The sequence below is a fragment of the Aythya ferina genome (assembly GCF_964211825.1).
Source record: "Aythya ferina genome assembly, chromosome: Z".
NCBI lineage: Eukaryota > Metazoa > Chordata > Aves > Anseriformes > Anatidae > Aythya > Aythya ferina.
In genome coordinates, this window is record NC_140299.1 from 813,334 (window position 1) to 829,367 (window position 16,034).

General features: G+C 38.9%; 1 protein-coding gene across 3 annotated transcripts; it reads left to right on the forward strand.

The window, feature by feature from the left end:
* The first annotated feature begins 7 nt into the window (after positions 1–7).
* LOC311426863 (thioredoxin-like protein 1) lies at positions 8–14,667 on the forward strand. Of its 3 annotated transcripts, XM_084503591.1 has the most exons (8): positions 8–198; positions 1,173–1,269; positions 2,251–2,424; positions 5,243–5,365; positions 5,733–5,802; positions 6,339–6,511; positions 7,686–7,790; positions 14,412–14,667. In XM_084503591.1, the coding sequence occupies exons 1-8, from the start codon at positions 101–103 to the stop codon at positions 14,439–14,441; spliced, it is 870 nt and encodes a 289-aa protein (XP_084359717.1). In that variant the 5' UTR covers positions 8–100; the 3' UTR covers positions 14,442–14,667. The 3 variants fall into 3 exon arrangements, with proteins under 3 accessions (XP_084359717.1, XP_084359718.1, XP_084359719.1); XM_084503592.1 differs by lacking the exon at positions 7,686–7,790 and having other exon boundaries at positions 11–198; XM_084503593.1 differs by lacking the exon at positions 2,251–2,424 and having other exon boundaries at positions 11–198.
* Positions 14,668–16,034: the final 1,367 nt, after the last annotated feature.

A 16,034-nucleotide genomic window follows, 5' to 3' on the forward strand; every position in this document is an offset into this window, starting at 1 on the left:
GGCCGGGCTGGGATGGGGCGTGCCGCGCGTGCGCGGTGCGCGCGGTGCATGCCGGGCGCGCCGTGACGCTGCAGATCGCGGTCCGGGGCCGCCGCCCGCCATGGGGGGCGTGAAGGCGATCGGCAACGACGCCGAGTTCCAGCCCGAGCTCAGCGCCGCCGGCTCCCGCCTCGCCGTCGTCAAGTTCACCATGCGGGGGTGAGTGCGGGGCGGCCGGGGGGAGGGAAGGAGGCTGCCCGGCTCACCGGCCGCCTGGCGAGCCCGCCCGCTCCGCGCTGCCGGCGCCCCGCGGCCTCCTCACGGCCCCGCGGCGCCTCACGGGGCGGCCCTCGGGGTGACGCGGGTCCCGTCAGTGCTGCCTCAGCGCCCCGCGTGTGTCTGCAGAGTCACACCGACACCGCGGGGCTCTCTGCTTCGGATATATGTTGATACGCTGCTGTGGGAGTCTTCCCCTGCTCTGCTTTTTAATTGCTCCTTCCACAGCTTCGCTTGTTGTAAGGACATTGCTTTGTCAGGGTAGCTGTGTCTGTGCACTTCTTGTATGCATTATCGTTAACAAATGTATTATCATTAACAAATATGTGTTTTCAGCCAAGCCCATAGAGCTACGTTGGTGGTAACTGGCTGCAGTTACAGTCAATGAAGTTTATCACGGTAACAATCCTGTGATTCCTGCTAAGGGTTTAATATACTGTTACTGTCAAATATTTCAAGTCCCACACAGACTTCACTGAAGACATTTTTCACAGCTGGTAACAGGAATCGCTAGTACTAACTTTCTATTAAGAGCATGTTTCACTGCATCAGGAGAAGTGGTTAAGCCTGTGCGCCCACAAAAGTCCCTTTATTTCGGAGTATTTTACTCTGCAGCAAAAGGTGCTGGAGCTAAACAGATTAGATGGAAAATATGAAGTTCGTTTTAATTAATAGGTGCAGCTAATCATGTGACATTAAAACTGTCTGAGGAAGTGGGAATTAACACTTCGTGATGTGTTTCTAAATGTCATTCTTAATTGTATCAGCAAGATTGCTCGCCATCTGTCAGCCAGGTAGGAAGGTTATTTTAACGTGAACCAAGGATGTAGTAAGAACGTGAATGCGCTAAGTCTGCGTGGGGCAGGTATCTTAAAAACAAAGCAAAACAATAATCGTTGAATTTTTTGTTTTTACAGATGTGGCCCTTGTTTAAGGATAGCCCCAGCATTCAATGCGCTGAGTAACAAATATCCCCAGGCAACTTTTTTGGAAGTGGATGTGCATCAGTGCCAGGTTGGTATTCAAAAACTCTTTTTCTTTAGCGAGAGAAAAAGAAGATTAAGTAGAGTAAATGAGAAACTTTAAGGAAAGCTGTTCAAATGGTATAGTAAGAGTATCCATTCTTGTGTTTGGTAAATAACAAGTAACTTATGCACAGAAAAGTGAATGAACCATACTTTTATTTCAAAATGTATTCTTGCAACTGCCATTTTGTTACCTTTCATTCAAGTGTTGTACAAGTGGTTTAACAGTTTCTGCTGCCTGTGCTACTTAAATAATACAGTTTAAAATGAGAGAACACCAGTATGAATTAGGAAGAGCAAGTCTTTCCAAACAAATTCTGCAATAATTACTGAATAAAATGAGGAATATAAGAAATGGGTGATGAGCTGTTGATTGACTTAAGGGTCGTTAACAAAAACTAACAAGGATGTGTTTAAAGGAAATTTCTTGGGTTGCTGCAAATGAAAGTGGGACAGATGAATGAAGATGTATCAATGCTTTGCAAATTACACTTAATTATGGAAAGCTTTGGGGAAGCTGCTATGGGTGCATAACATACATACAGGTAGAAATCATCTTCTAGAGTGGCAACTTCCAGGGTGTGCATGAAAATGTCTTGGGAAAGGGAAGAAATACAAGTGTAAAGAATGCTTGTGAAGGGGTAAATGAAGCAGGCTTCTGCCTTCGAGAGCAAGCAAATAGTATGACTTTCATGGCATACCAACAAATCTACTGACAACATGAAATCTATTCAAAGACCACCCAAATGTATGAGGGATTAGGAGGATCTGAAGAACTTAAATGAATTTGAAATGGTTGTTCAAGTTGGAGATGTTTGTAAAATAGCAAATACTGTTTGTGATTTTGGGGGGGGCTAATGTATCTTGATCAATGTGTTGAGTGTGTTGTCATCTAGGTGAAAACAACACTTCTGTCTGATATTGGTAATGGTCTGTTAGATAACACTTGTAACTAATTTATGCATTCTAGGGAACAGCTGCTACCAATAATATATCAGCAACACCGACGTTTCTGTTTTTTCGAAACAAAGTGCGAATTGACCAATATCAAGGAGCAGATGCTGTAGGTTTAGAAGAAAAAATTAAGCAGCACCTGGAGAATGATCCTGGAAACAATGAAGATACAGATATTCCAAAAGGATATGTATGCATCTCTTAAGTCTCTTTCTAATGCTTGCACAACTTGAACCTGTTGAAAATGTGTTCCTTTCTAAACATATTCTTGTCAAACAATGCTACTTTAGGCAAAACTACAGGCTTCCTGTAGCTTTAGAAAGATCACCCGTCTGGGTTTCCTTTTTCGGACAAAATTAAAAAAAATTAACTGTACTTACTAAATATATGCATGTAACAGAATTGGAAAATGTTTCAAGAAAAATCTCTAGGCTTAGCCCTTAGTGATTAAAATAATGAATTTCACGTTTTATGAAGACTTTGCTACAGCTGTGTATTCTTTTTCTTACCCCTTCTCAGACATTACAATCTGTTTTCCCAAAACACTTTTCCAAGTGTAAAGTCTTCCGTGGAAAAAATACATCGTTAGACGTAGCTGTCAAAAACTTTGAAAAATTACTCTAGCTGGTCCTTAAGAAATACTGTTATTCATGTGTTGCTAGGTGAATTTGTTGTTTATGGATTGCCTTTTCTTTTTTCTTCCTTGTGCACCTCCATTTCTTAAAACTTCTTTCTCATCTTGTTAAAAAACAAACAAAAACCTAAAACCCGTTGCTGGAGAAACTTTCCTTTTAATACTTAATGAATACTATTTTGCTTCTTTTGGGGTACTAAGTACAACTGCAGTAATCGCTGATCAGCTTTCATGGATAACATAAACTAAGTAGATCACAAGTTAAAAAAGAAAAGTCAACACTTGTAAATATATATTCTTATCCTAAATAGTTTTTTAAACCTGACATCTAAATAACACAAGGAGAAACTTATTTTCCTAATAATTTAAAAATCTGTATTTTTGATTTTATCACTGTGTGATTTGTATGTGTCTTCTAGAAAAATCAAAATCGCTCAATAACAGACCCACCCCCTTAGAAATACTCGGTGCTCTCAGGAAATTATTTTCACCGTGTTCGGCGTGTTTTCCTGTTACCTTAAGCAATTGTGTTTCAAATCACAAGCCGATCTGACAGCTGTACTACCAAACACATGTAAATGAGAACTCTAATGTGACAAAACACTTTCCTAGAGCTGTCATCTTAGGTGGTGTTCTCCAAGCAATCCTTGGTGTAGGGTTACTCCTTAAACGAGGTTGTCTATTGTTCTGCCAGGAGTATGAACCCAGTTAGGTGAAATACAATACACCACTGCGCTGAACTGTGACATGTGACTTAGTTATGTGCTACTGCTGTAGCGTGCACATTACTTGGCATTAGCAAATCTAATATGCTCAAAATACGCTAAACTTAGCTGTGATGAGTATCTGTAGAAGTCAAAATGATGTCAAATGCAAAGCCAGGTTTCTTTGGAGGGTAACTATTTGAAATTCATAGCTAGCCATATCCTATCAGGCATGTGAGGAGGATGCAAATCCAGCTGAATGTTTCTCATTTAAGAAGCTTCAAGGGCACAGGTCACTTGAATTTCTAGCAGTTCAGCTACTTGTTAGCTGTTGCACAGTATGCATGGCACTTCATTTTATATGTGAACACTCACATCTATAATTACTGTGAAATCCTGTGTAGAGGTACTGGAATGTCACAGGACAAAGGTTCAGCTTGTTAGATAGCAGCCCAAGACACACTGAAAATCATTCAAGTAGCAAGAGCAAATATGTGAGGTTAGCATGCATCTCCAAAGTTATATTTGTTTTGAGATGGAGATGGCATCTTCTATTAAAAGTTAATCTTGTTAGGAGATCTTACTTCATGGGGGTAAGACCCTGAGTGCATTCAGGACTATATGAGCCGAGCAGGAATTCTGTTTGACTTATTAGCAGTAGGCTGGAATGCAGTTTTAGAATATAGTTGACCCAAACTGGACTGCCAGCTGCTCCAGGAATGCATCCTTCTCCCCTTGCACAGCTGCATGCCTCCTTTCTTACCTCGCGTCTGCTGAGCATGCAGGATGCAGGCTGGGTCTTTGGATGTTGCAGGCAGGCAGAGGGGGCCTGGAAGGGGAAGGGCAGGCAGGTGCATTATTTGTTTATTTTGTTTGGACTAGCATAGTTAGGAGAAGTGGCCAGCAGTGATTTGTGTTCTCTCAGCAGCCTGTGCTCGAATTTCGTTTATATCATGAAGCTGTAGCCTGCCTAGTAACACACAGACTTTTTTTTCACGAGTGCTATGTTACTCTTTGGGACCTCATATGTCTCTAAGAAAGGTATTTCAGGTTGCCATGCCAAAAGTTCCTGTAGGTTTTGTCTGGAGTTTTCTCTGACTGTGTGCTGATTGTGATCTCAAATTCGTACTGTTGTGGTATGAGATGTTGATACTGTGCCTTCAGGCCTTAAGGTAACGGAATACTGGATTTATATATATATATTTAAAAAGTGGTTTACTGTGCTTCAGTTGCACTTGGGTTAGTTTAGTTTATGCAGAAGGGAGAACTATTTTGGATGGGAAAGCCATTTCTGTTTTATCTGCTAGCTTAATCGTAGCTCCGGTCTAATGTCAGTGTATTTGTAGCCAGGTGAAGTTAATCAAAAATGTATCTGAAAAATTCTCCCTGTGCCCAATAGCTTATTCTCAATATGGTAAACTTGTGTGCTGGGGGGTGGTACTTTGAGTGGGAAAACACTGAATTCTGAATGGGATACATCTGAGTACTACAGCATTTTTAATTTTATCTTTTTTGTTTAAAAAAAAAAAAAAAAAAAAGCCCTGAGGTTTTCTGTGTTCTGTTTCTTAATGTGTTGAATGGGGAATTTCATTCATTCCAGCGTCTGCTAATCTCAGATAAGTTCACGGCAGATTTAATGCGCTCAGTAATGCTTTTCTCTTTCCTTTCAGATGGATTTAATGCCATTTATCAATAAAGCCGGCTGTGAATGTCTTAATGAAAGCGATGAGCATGGATTTGATAATTGTTTACGTAAAGACTCTACCTACTTGGAATCAGACTGCGATGAGCAGGTACAGTAAATATTTTTCTTAAGTGAGATGCTTTCAGTGATGTCTGGTCTTTAAGCATTTTTTAAAGATCTTGATTGCTTGATATCACTATAGTGGTATAAGGAAGAGTGGGATACGGTAGGTGGATGGAAGCAAAATTGGTATACAGAGATCATTGTAGCATTTTGTTTTCTATCCATTTGTGGGGGAAACTCCAAGCAGACTGCCATTTACTGATGACTAGTGGCAGACTAGTGAATGTGTGGAATATAGAGAATGTAAATACTTGGTTTTAAGTTACAAGCTCAGACTTCTAGTTAATTGTTGTGCTATGTTTGTTTAGAAGGATGAAGAAAACAGTATTTAACAACAACTTTCTCCTCCACAGCTGCTTATTACTGTAGCTTTTAGTCAACCGGTCAAACTTTATTCTATGAAACTTCAGGGGCCAGATAATGGTGAGTGAAATGTCTGTTTAATCGTATCCTTAGATTCTAAGCTTTACCTGTGTTTAGCTTAAATTTCAAAAAATGATGCTTGTCCCTAGAACCTCTTGCCTTCTGTGACTCCCATAGCAGCTTCAGTAAATTTGGTGTAAATAAATAACATAACAGATTGATCTCACAGTAATACTATGCTGTTGTTGTGCATTGGTATGACACAAATATAAATATTTACTGTATTTGACATGCTGTAAGGAGAACCGACATTCTATTCAAGAATTAAACGTAAGAGCTAGTGAACGGCATATTTTAATTTTTATGCTAATTGATTTATGTTATACAATTACAGAAAATACTCAGGTATGACATCACCCAAACCCAATTATTTTTAGACATTTCATTGGATTTCTTGTATGGAATTCTGTCACTGAAATGTAGGCAAGTAGTGCAACTTCAGCTGTACCTAGATGCTGTGATAAGCAAGGGCTTTTTTGGTAGCATTTTGAGAACATATATAAGGAACTGAATCCCAATTCCATATCTTAACACAGGACAAGGTCCAAAGTATATAAAAATCTTTATCAACCTTCCTCGATCTATGGATTTTGAAGAGGCAGAGAGAAGTGAACCAACTCAAGCCCTGGAGCTAACACCAGATGATATTAAAGAAGATGGCATTATCCAGCTTCGCTATGTTAAATTTCAGAATGTTAACAGTGTAACTGTAAGTAAAGCTTCTGCTCTGAGCTCTGTGCAGCCTGAGAGCTTAGTAGACTTCTCAAGCACTGTGATGTTTGTTGATTTGACCGCAGGTGTTCTTAGTTGCTCTCCACTGATTGCATACTGTATGTTAATACTCAAAGGATTTCTGAAATTTAAGGTCAGGCAAGGCCATATGCAGGTGATGTCTCCGACCTCATATGTGTGATGAGGTTCATTTTCATCTCTTCATGAGAGATTGAAAAAAGGGAAGATTTTGATATTAGAAAGAAAAACCTTCTAGTGGGAGTTGTCCCTGCCCATGGCAGGGGAGTTAGAATGGAAGGGACCATGAAGATCACCTAATTCCATGAGCTAGTGTGCTGCTTAACACAACTTGTCTTTTACTAACACACCTTCTTGAAAGGCATCTTGTCCTCATTTGGGGAGTTTAGGAGGTAAGAAATCCAGTTTATCAGTAGCCTGATTGCAAAAATGACAGACTTGTAAGTATCAAGTGAAGTGCTTGATACTTAAAACCCAATACCCGGTCCTCTTAAGTGTTCTTAAATGCTGTAATCAAATCACCTTTGTCTTTTAATGAGCTCTCTAACGCTCTTGCTATAAGAGACTTTCCACGAATTCCACGTAAGCTTTTTGTGACTCTTAAATGCAGGTGCAGTTCTTCCTCTCCCATTTTAAATATGGGTTTTAGTGCAATATCCACCATGACAAAGCTGATGCTGGAATTGCATTCTTCTTGACATTATTACCCTGGGTCTGCATTAGCCCCATTTCCTGCAATATTGCATTGAACTGCTCATCTAATGTAACCCCTGAATTCTATTCCAAGGAAATGCTTTTCATGGTCTGAGTTCTGTGTTTGCAAGTTATGGTCTCATAGTTGATTGAATATTGCAGTGCATTTCAGTTGCTGAGTGTGGTCTCAGATTGGAAGAGGAAGCAAGAAATATCCAAGCTCCATGGGTTTTTACACAAACTGCTGGGAAAATAATAGCATTTTATATAGTCATCATTTGAAATAAGAGGACAGTAGCCTCTCTAGAGGGTAACAAGGCCTTTATAATGGGAAAAAGCATTTACTGGGGTGGTTCAAAAATCTTGGGAGGCTAACATTTTATGTATTAATTCAGGGATGGACTGTTTACCTTAGCTCTTGTCTTTTGGGATTTTTTTAGTTGTTTGTCCAATCCAATCATGGTGATGAAGAGACAACAAGAATTACATACTTCACGTTTATTGGAACTCCAGTCCAAGCAACAAATATGAATGACTTCAAGCGAGTGAGTCTTCTTTCTTAAAAGCACTTATGAATGTTCTGAATGTTCTCAAAAACAGGTTGACTGAACAAATGCACTTGGTTGTTGTTATAATTCCATGACTTAAGGTAGATTTGGCCTCCCAAACAAAATTTAGATTTATCTTACAGATACTGATCTTTGGTTCTACCTATAAATTCTTGTTCATCAGCTCTGTAAAAGCAAACAACAACCAAAAAAAAACCCACAACACAAATATGGGTAAGAATGTATACACCAACTATTTAAAACACAAGGGACTTTCAAATTACGTGTGCTATAGGCAGTGTTTCTTAACAGCTGTGAGTTTTATACCTTGATTTAGAAACTTGCATTCTGATGGTGTTCAGGAAGTAGAGAAGCAAGCCTGTGTATGAAATGGAGTCTTCTTGTGACTGAGTGGACTTCTGCTTTGGTGAAGGACTTCGTAGATTTTATCCAGTGGGCAATGTTATGTAAAATTCAGATCCAAAGAAGATTTTGGTCACAAAGTGGCCATTACATTAAACATACCTGCTCTTTTTAAAACTAAAGGAAGAAGTGAACAACTTGTTACGGTGTGACTTTAGACCCACGAGTGCTGAGCAATAAGGCATTCTCAATTGGTTTGATTTTTTTTTTGAGAATGTGAAATGGGTTTGAAAGTATTGAAACCTTAAAGCTACTTACGTTTTTTCTTCAAAATTTAATATCTTTTTAAAGTAAACTGCTTTAAAACTTAGCTTGTTTAGGAAGACATTTGCTGTTGTAACCCTTCCTACGGACTTCTGTCCAGGTGACCAATAACATTGAAAGCACCACGGAATTTATTATACAAACTGCCTATAACTCAAGAAGGCTAAAAATGCTAATGGTTGTCGTACTTCATATACTTTGAGTTTTTATGTTAAAAATGATCTTAACTTTTACATTTAAAACTTAATAACTTTGCAAATAATAAAGTTAATCAGTTAACAGGTTCTGCTGTCTTTCACTGAAATGTAAAGTCATTGAAAAAGTTGCTCTAATATACTAAAATTAACGGGATATCTAATTGAGATGTTTCTAATGGAGCACTTCTGGTTCATCCAATACTAGAAATAGGTTGCTTCATTTAAAATCTGCTTACATGGTTGAGGGTTTTTTGTACAGCTTTTTTTTTTCCAACTACTTATGATAATAGGGCACTACCTGCAATGAATTGTCATTACTGTTTAACATAACATGAGTTATCTGCCTTACTTCTCTGGTATTTTGGGGAAGAGGATAGGATAGCACTCAACACTGATATTTTCGGTATCTGATAATAGTCTCAGTTTCATTTCTCTGTAAACTCTGTAAATTAGTTTTGCTTTCTAAAGTACTGAGACTTTGTTTTCAAACAAATGCACTCTTTAAACCTGACCATCTAAATGTTCAGATAGTATTTTGTTTTTTTTGGTAACTGATGATACATTGAGGATACAAGCTGCTCTGGGAGAGGTTTTGTCTTGATACAAGATTTTTTTTTTTTTTTAAGTGAGACCAATTAATCCCTGGAACAACTGTTCCAGGGGTGTGGTGGAAACCCCCTTACTGGAGGTTTTGAAGATGCAATTGGACAAGGTGCTAGATAATCTCATCTAAGCATGCTTTTCCCGTGAAGGCTTGAAGCTGGTGATCTCATGAGGTCCCTTCCAGCCTGGGCTGGTTTATGATTCTAAGTACACGCCCAACCCCATAAAGAAGTTTAAAGTAGTGTGGGTCTCTTCTGTGCACTGTACTTAGAGGGGATTTGTCAGTCTCTCTCTGCTCTAGATGCAGCGTAGGTGCTTGGAAGCTGCTATATAGCCTGGCAAATACCGTGTTAGTTAAAATTTTGGTTTCATTGAAGTTCACCGGTGAATGTTTGCACTCTCAGGGAATGTGATTTGTGACTTATGTTTAACTGGAAGGGGAGGGGAGCACAAACCCACAAGAGGTGGATCTACCTCACACCTTACAGGTGTGGTACTGATCCCTGGTAACATCAGGATGTTAAGGAGCTGGTCAGAACTACCATGAGTAGAAGAGCTTGCTTTGTTAGCTTGTGAGGTAGCTAATCCTCTCAGTCCTATTTTGCTTCCTGAACATGTAGTTTTAATATTAGGCTGTTAAAATATTTTATCATGCTAAATGGGATGTGTAGTCTGTCAGAGTTACAGAGCTCTTAGGAATTCTAACTTTTGTTTCCTCTCTTCCACTGATCCTGTCAGCTATGAAACCTTAATATAGTGTTGGGCATTAATTATATTCAGGCATGTAGATTAACTGGGAAACCTTATTTTTCTTTTCATCTCCTTCAGTAGTTACCCACCCTACTCCTCACTGCTCTCAACTATCTGACTTCCTTCTCTCAGCCTGCCTGTTCTGTTGATATTTCTCTTCTAGTCACGATAGAAGTAGTATTGCAGCATGATTAATGAGATGGGGGAATGCTTTTTTCCCTATATTTCTGAGAAGCGTTTGTAAGAATTAGTAAAATGTTATCTGAAGGGCTGCAATTAAAAAGCAGGCATGAGTGTGATTCCAGTTAGGGGTTTTATGATTCATCACGTTGCTGCTCAGATGACTGTAGATGTGTTCAATTTCAAAATCTAAAACAAAACACTGGTTTCAATGACTTCTGCAGAGGATCAGGCAGATGTATTTTGATACCCAGTTGCGGTGGGATGTGGATGAATGCTCAGCTGTAGCAGCTCGTTGCTCAGCACACAGTTATTAAGATGCATAACTGAAGCACCCCTGTCCTTCAGACAGCCAAGGAAAACTTGTGTTTGCTTGCGGTGCTCTGCTAACACCAGCAGGGCTGCAGGAAAAATCACCTCTTCTTGATCAGCAAGACAGTTTGTGTTTAATATAAATGAGTTATTGTTTCCAGAACTTACACTGCCAAATGCAAACCTGCAGCTCACCTACTCTGAGAAGCAGTGCTGAGGAGTACAAAGCAGGTGAAGTTAAGCAGGCCCTTCAGTAGGGATCTCGGCCTTAAGTTAGTTTTGACATACATGTAGTTAGCATTTGGTGAATAAAGTTGGATTATAAAAAAGGTATTTCCAACTTGCTGTGGTATATTGTGTGTATCCTGCTCCTTTTAACCTCTGGGGAGGAGGGAAGTCTGGCGTGACAGGAAAGGGGAACATAAGGGGGGAAAAATGTAGATCTTAACTGGGTTAAGCACAGGGAAGAGAGGGGAGAGAGCTGAGATTCTTTGCCCTGCTTAAATTAAGGGCGCCCAAACAGCAAAAGATTTGTGGTAAATATCCCCTTCCCATGCACATCTAACATTGAGAAGTAGTTTTTGAAAAGCGTTCCTTAAAGGTATGCCTTTGTTAAAAGAACTGTCCTTAACACTAGAATTACTGCTGCTCTTGGCCACATGTGGTCTGATTTAAGGCTTCATTTAAGCTATGCAAGCTACTGTGGTAGAGACTTGATTTGAGATTTCATTTGAGATGTAGTAGCTTACATGTGAAGCTTGCTTCCAAATTTGCTTCTCAGTCAAGCTAATTCATGGGATAGACAGCTAAAGTGTTGGGTAAAGGTGCAGGTGCTGTGCTTTTGTAACTCGTGATTGATGGCTTAGTCTTAGGTAGATTCGTGTGAATCAGGTGGTGAACTTGTAAACTCTTTTTTTAAGATGGTGCAACTTAATGTCAATATAGTTCTTGTTCACTTCTGGTACTAAGAAATAAAAGATTGCTGCTCAGTTTTGAGGCTGGGGAATGTGGACAGGTGGTGGGATTTTTTTTGGCCCCCTCCTGAACCAAGGCATTCTGGAACTACTTATTTGCTCTCTCTGTTGCTGCTGTTTTCCTTGTAACATTTTGTTTGTTTGTTTTTCAGCTTAACTTCCCATTTCTAAAGAACTAAAAATGCAGAAGAAATTAAAAAGTAATAATAAGATTGATGTGGTGTGGCACTACTCCCTTCCTTGCTCCCTCTGCTCATCTAGCATCTCTTTCACCCTTTCCACAATCTCAGCACTGATGCAAGAGCCATCTCTGCGCCTTCTGCAATCAGGAACAGCCTTCTCTACCTTCTGACGCATCAACTCATCTTTTTCTTTTTTTCCTCCATCCAAATCTTGTTTTAAGCACTTCTCTTTCAGTCTTTCAAAGTTTCTGTTCTTTTTATCCCAAACTTGACATTTTTAAAGCATAACATGTGATACTTTTAATTTTTTTTTTTTCTGTAACTCATTTTTCAGCCTGTATTGCATTTTGTGAAAGCTGTTTGAAATGTAGTTTGTGAAATGCTGTAGCAAGACTTGGCTTGTTAATCTTAGTACAATCTAGTGTTCTTTGGTGTGACCCTTCAGTAAGTAGTGTGCAAGCCAGCGGGGGCTGCCAAGTACCTGTTACTGTCCCCCACTTGGCTCTAGGGAACCTCCTGAAGGCAGACACAGGAGCTGGCCAGTGTTTGTACAAAGGTGGCCTCATCAGGGTACTCCAACAGCAACACATCAGTTGTCTGACCTCTTCTTTATGAACTGAAAACAAAACCACGCACACAAAAATGCCCACTTCTGCTCCGCAAGGCTCAGTGATAGTTTCCCGTTGTACTGTTTGTAATGAGCCATGGAGGATGTTTTTTTTTTTGTTGCTGTCAGGCTGTGGTTACAAAAACGGTATCAGAAAAGCCTCCTTCAAAACGTTCTCTTATTACATGGGAATTTCAGGCTGTAAGCAGTATCTTAAAGTGCACTAGATGGCCACTCCTTCTATCAACGGAAGGGAAATGGATCCGTTACGGATAAAATAATAATGATGATTGCTTGATTTAAGTTCCTATGTCCTTTTTCTTCTTGGGAAGGTAGAGTGGGGTGGTCAGAAGATGGGTTTCTTTGAGCTGTGATGACAAAATCTCCATATCAGCATGATTAATTTTCACAGATAATACACATGGGCGAGTTGTCAATTTCAACTTCAGACTGGTACAGCAATATTTTTCGTTGGAGTTACACACTTGCTAACATCTAATCTTTAATCTTTCAACTGCATTTTTTCTTTTTCTCTCTTTTTTTTCTTCTTTGCTTAATCTGTGTCTAAACACAGTTTGTCTTGGAAACACAAAGAATAAATACTGCTTCATGACCAGTTTAACTTTTTTTAACTTGATTAATTGGATCTTAATGTTAGTGACTGGTTTTCTGATTTTTTTTCTTTCCTTTTTTTTTTCTTCATGTTGTCAAGTGGAATTTTCCTTAATCATTAAGTTAAATTTGCAGCTTGGTGATACGCTCCTGGTCAAAGGTTCCTTGGAGATGAAAGGGGCCTTTAAAAGGGCTTTTTGTAGATCTCAGCTACCTTGTGATGGTTACAACTCAGCTCACCAAAAGAATAGTTTACCTCCCCCCAAAAAAATCTTCCTCCAAGAAGTGGAGGGGCAGGATCAGAGAGAATTTCCATGAGTCCATGAGAATTCTCCAGTTCAGAGCTGTGGGTATATTGGTTTTGGTTTGCCATGGGTCATGTCCCACAGCTCTGTATTTCTCTATTGAATCTCATGTGGTGTATTGTCACCTGATTGCAGAGGTAATTAATCATTAACATATTTGCTATATGAGTCAGAGTACAGAAAAGGTTTTAACTCCTTGGTTTTCAGTGTTAGTAATTGGAAATTCTATATTCCATTAATGGAGATCCTCAAAATGCTCATCCTGACAAAACTATGTCAGGTCTGTAAGTGCTGCTTTGGTTAGATGGCAACGAGTTGGGAATTGTTGCCTTGCCCATGCTCTCTTGCAGTTGTTAAACCCAAACTTTTTAAGATTTATTATCTTTTAATTTTGTTTGACTTATAAATGGGTGTTTTCTAGGGTCTGCAAGAGCACTGGAACTAATCTGAATCTTTTCAGAAAAGTGCCCAGAATCACATTGTTTTCTGCTCTCTGGATCTTGCATTCAGTTATCTTAACGAAGGGGACTGAACACCCTTCTGTTACGAACTGTGCGACCTGTAAGCTTGCATGGCAGTATGTAGAGTGCTGGTCTTGCACTTGCTGTTGGCTGCCAAAGTCTGGTGGCAGCGGTAATCTTTTCTGAAATGAGAAGTACTGAGATGACTCTGATTCCTGGTGGAGTTTGCAGAAATGGAGAGTAGAAGTTGCCCTGGTAAGGAATAATGTTTTGACAAAGACAGACTGAAAATCAGATGACATCCAGATTTCTCCTCAGGTTTGAACTGCATTATAAGGTAAATGTTCTCAGTGAAGTGCACACCAAGGGAAATGAACAAACTTATCATGGGAACACCCAGTGGTTCTCTTTTTGCTGTATTACTTTATATAGCATATTAAGGTTGAATGCTTGGTATATAACACTGTTAAACGTGGTTTAATGTTGCAGTTACTGTCTTCTAACTCTTCTCAAGTGAGACCGGTGTTTTGCTATTTGTATTAATACTAAAGATAAGTTTCTTGTGTCTTGTGTCCCTCTTAGTTCTTTAGAGGGATTCATAGCTTCTGCAAGTGCTACAACGCATGCTTAAATGCACTAATTTAGTTGAAAATGTTGCATTTATTTTGATGCTAATTTAAAAAAAAAAAATGGGGACATGTCTTTGGTTAAATGCTCATTGTTTCTTTCTGTTGTTTTCTCTTATCAGGTAGTTGGCAAAAAAGGAGAGAGCCACTAGGATGCGAGACACTGGAAAGCCTTATTGCAATCAAACGAGATCTTCACTTTTATCTACTACTCCTGGATAATTGCTTGACCATAGCCAGAGACTGTCAATCTGTTTCATTTAATGCCATTACCAATAAATCATTGCTTTTGTTGAGATGGAGTTTCACTAGTGTGTTTCTGTTGTAATCCTCATACATGTATTTGTAAATAAAATTCATTACTTTTGCCAAGTTTAATTTTGTCATTCTGGTAACTGTGGCTCTTCCTTTGTTCCATTTTAAACCTAAAAACTGGACTGGCTTATCTTTAGAAACAGAAGACATAATGTAGCTTACACTTGTTTAGAGAGTTCAAAATGTTAAATATAAGTAAAACATAGATGGCTTGTTCACAGCTATCTAAAAAGAAAAATCCAGAGCTATCTGTTACAAGACTGAAGGGACTTTGGATCCCTGTTTGCACCAAATGCAGGTATTTCTCAGACAGGAATAACTTCACCCATTTTGAAAACTTCCATTTCCCTCCCCGCCTCAAACAAGCATAGGATCAAAACTCGCAGATTTGTCACAAATGGCATGCTGGTACAAGCTGTTTGGCACAGAATTCTCGAGTGTTTTGAAATCGTTGTTTTGTTTTATTTTTTAATATTAGAAAATACCGACCTTGTTTCACAGGCAGACTCTCACAAGCTGTGCAGTTACAGGGATAAAAACACTTGTGCACCCCACCTGAACATGAATTTCTTATTGCTTTTATTGGGCATTTTTCCCGTCTCTGGGTCTTGATAAGGAAATGTTTATTGCAAATATCAATTTTGCATCTTAATTGGAATTCCTGTACCACTTTAGTACATTTTCTTGGAAGCAGGCCTTAAGTAATTTTAATAAATCGGGCATTGATCAGCACCGTATACATATAATACTGTATAAATTCCCAGTCAAACATGCTAAGTGTTTTAATTGGCATAATTAATTTCTTTGTAAAGTTAAATTTGTTACATTTCTAATTACCATAAATCCCACTAAAGCTTAAATCCTGTCCTAATTGGCATTCCTTCCTTGAACACAGTAGGGTGGTTCTTTTCTGGCTTGGGAGATTTATATGTTAATATCAAGTTAACTTTCTGTTAGCATAGATATTTTCTCCGAACAGAAAATTGGGATTGTATAGAAAAACATTCCTTGTGAGGCACTTTTTTTTTTTTTTTAAATCTATATTGCTACGTAGTCCAGGATCCTCAGCTACCTGCATTATATTTAACAGCATGTGACGATGACTTGGTTTCTTTCATACTTCTGTAATGTTTTGCTTTAGTGGAGGATGTAAGGCATGTAACACACTGCACATAGAGTATAAAATCATTTAAAAATATAATTGAGGGCAATATGAGTAACTGTTCCTGTTTATAGTTTTGTACACTAATTACCTTTTGGGTTATTGTTTAAGTGCCTCATCTTAAGTATGGCTTACCTCATAATATTTATACCTGAGAGATTTGATAACCTAGTGATTCTCATCTTTGTAAGAGATTAGTCCAATTTCTATTGTTTATGCGACTCTTCTGTGATTTCGTTGGTTGCATGGTGCATTCCTTCCACGATGA

Excerpts from the sequence above, each read along its gene's own strand:
- LOC311426863 (XM_084503591.1), top strand. The coding sequence starts at position 101 with ATGGGGGGCGTGAAGGCGATCGGCAACGACGCCGAGTTCCAGCCCGAG. Across the intron at positions 5,366-5,732 it reads AATCAGACTGCGATGAGCAG|CTGCTTATTACTGTAGCTTT; the intron begins GTACAGTAAATA and ends TCTCCTCCACAG. Across the intron at positions 6,512-7,685 it reads AGAATGTTAACAGTGTAACT|TTGTTTGTCCAATCCAATCA; the intron begins GTAAGTAAAGCT and ends GGATTTTTTTAG.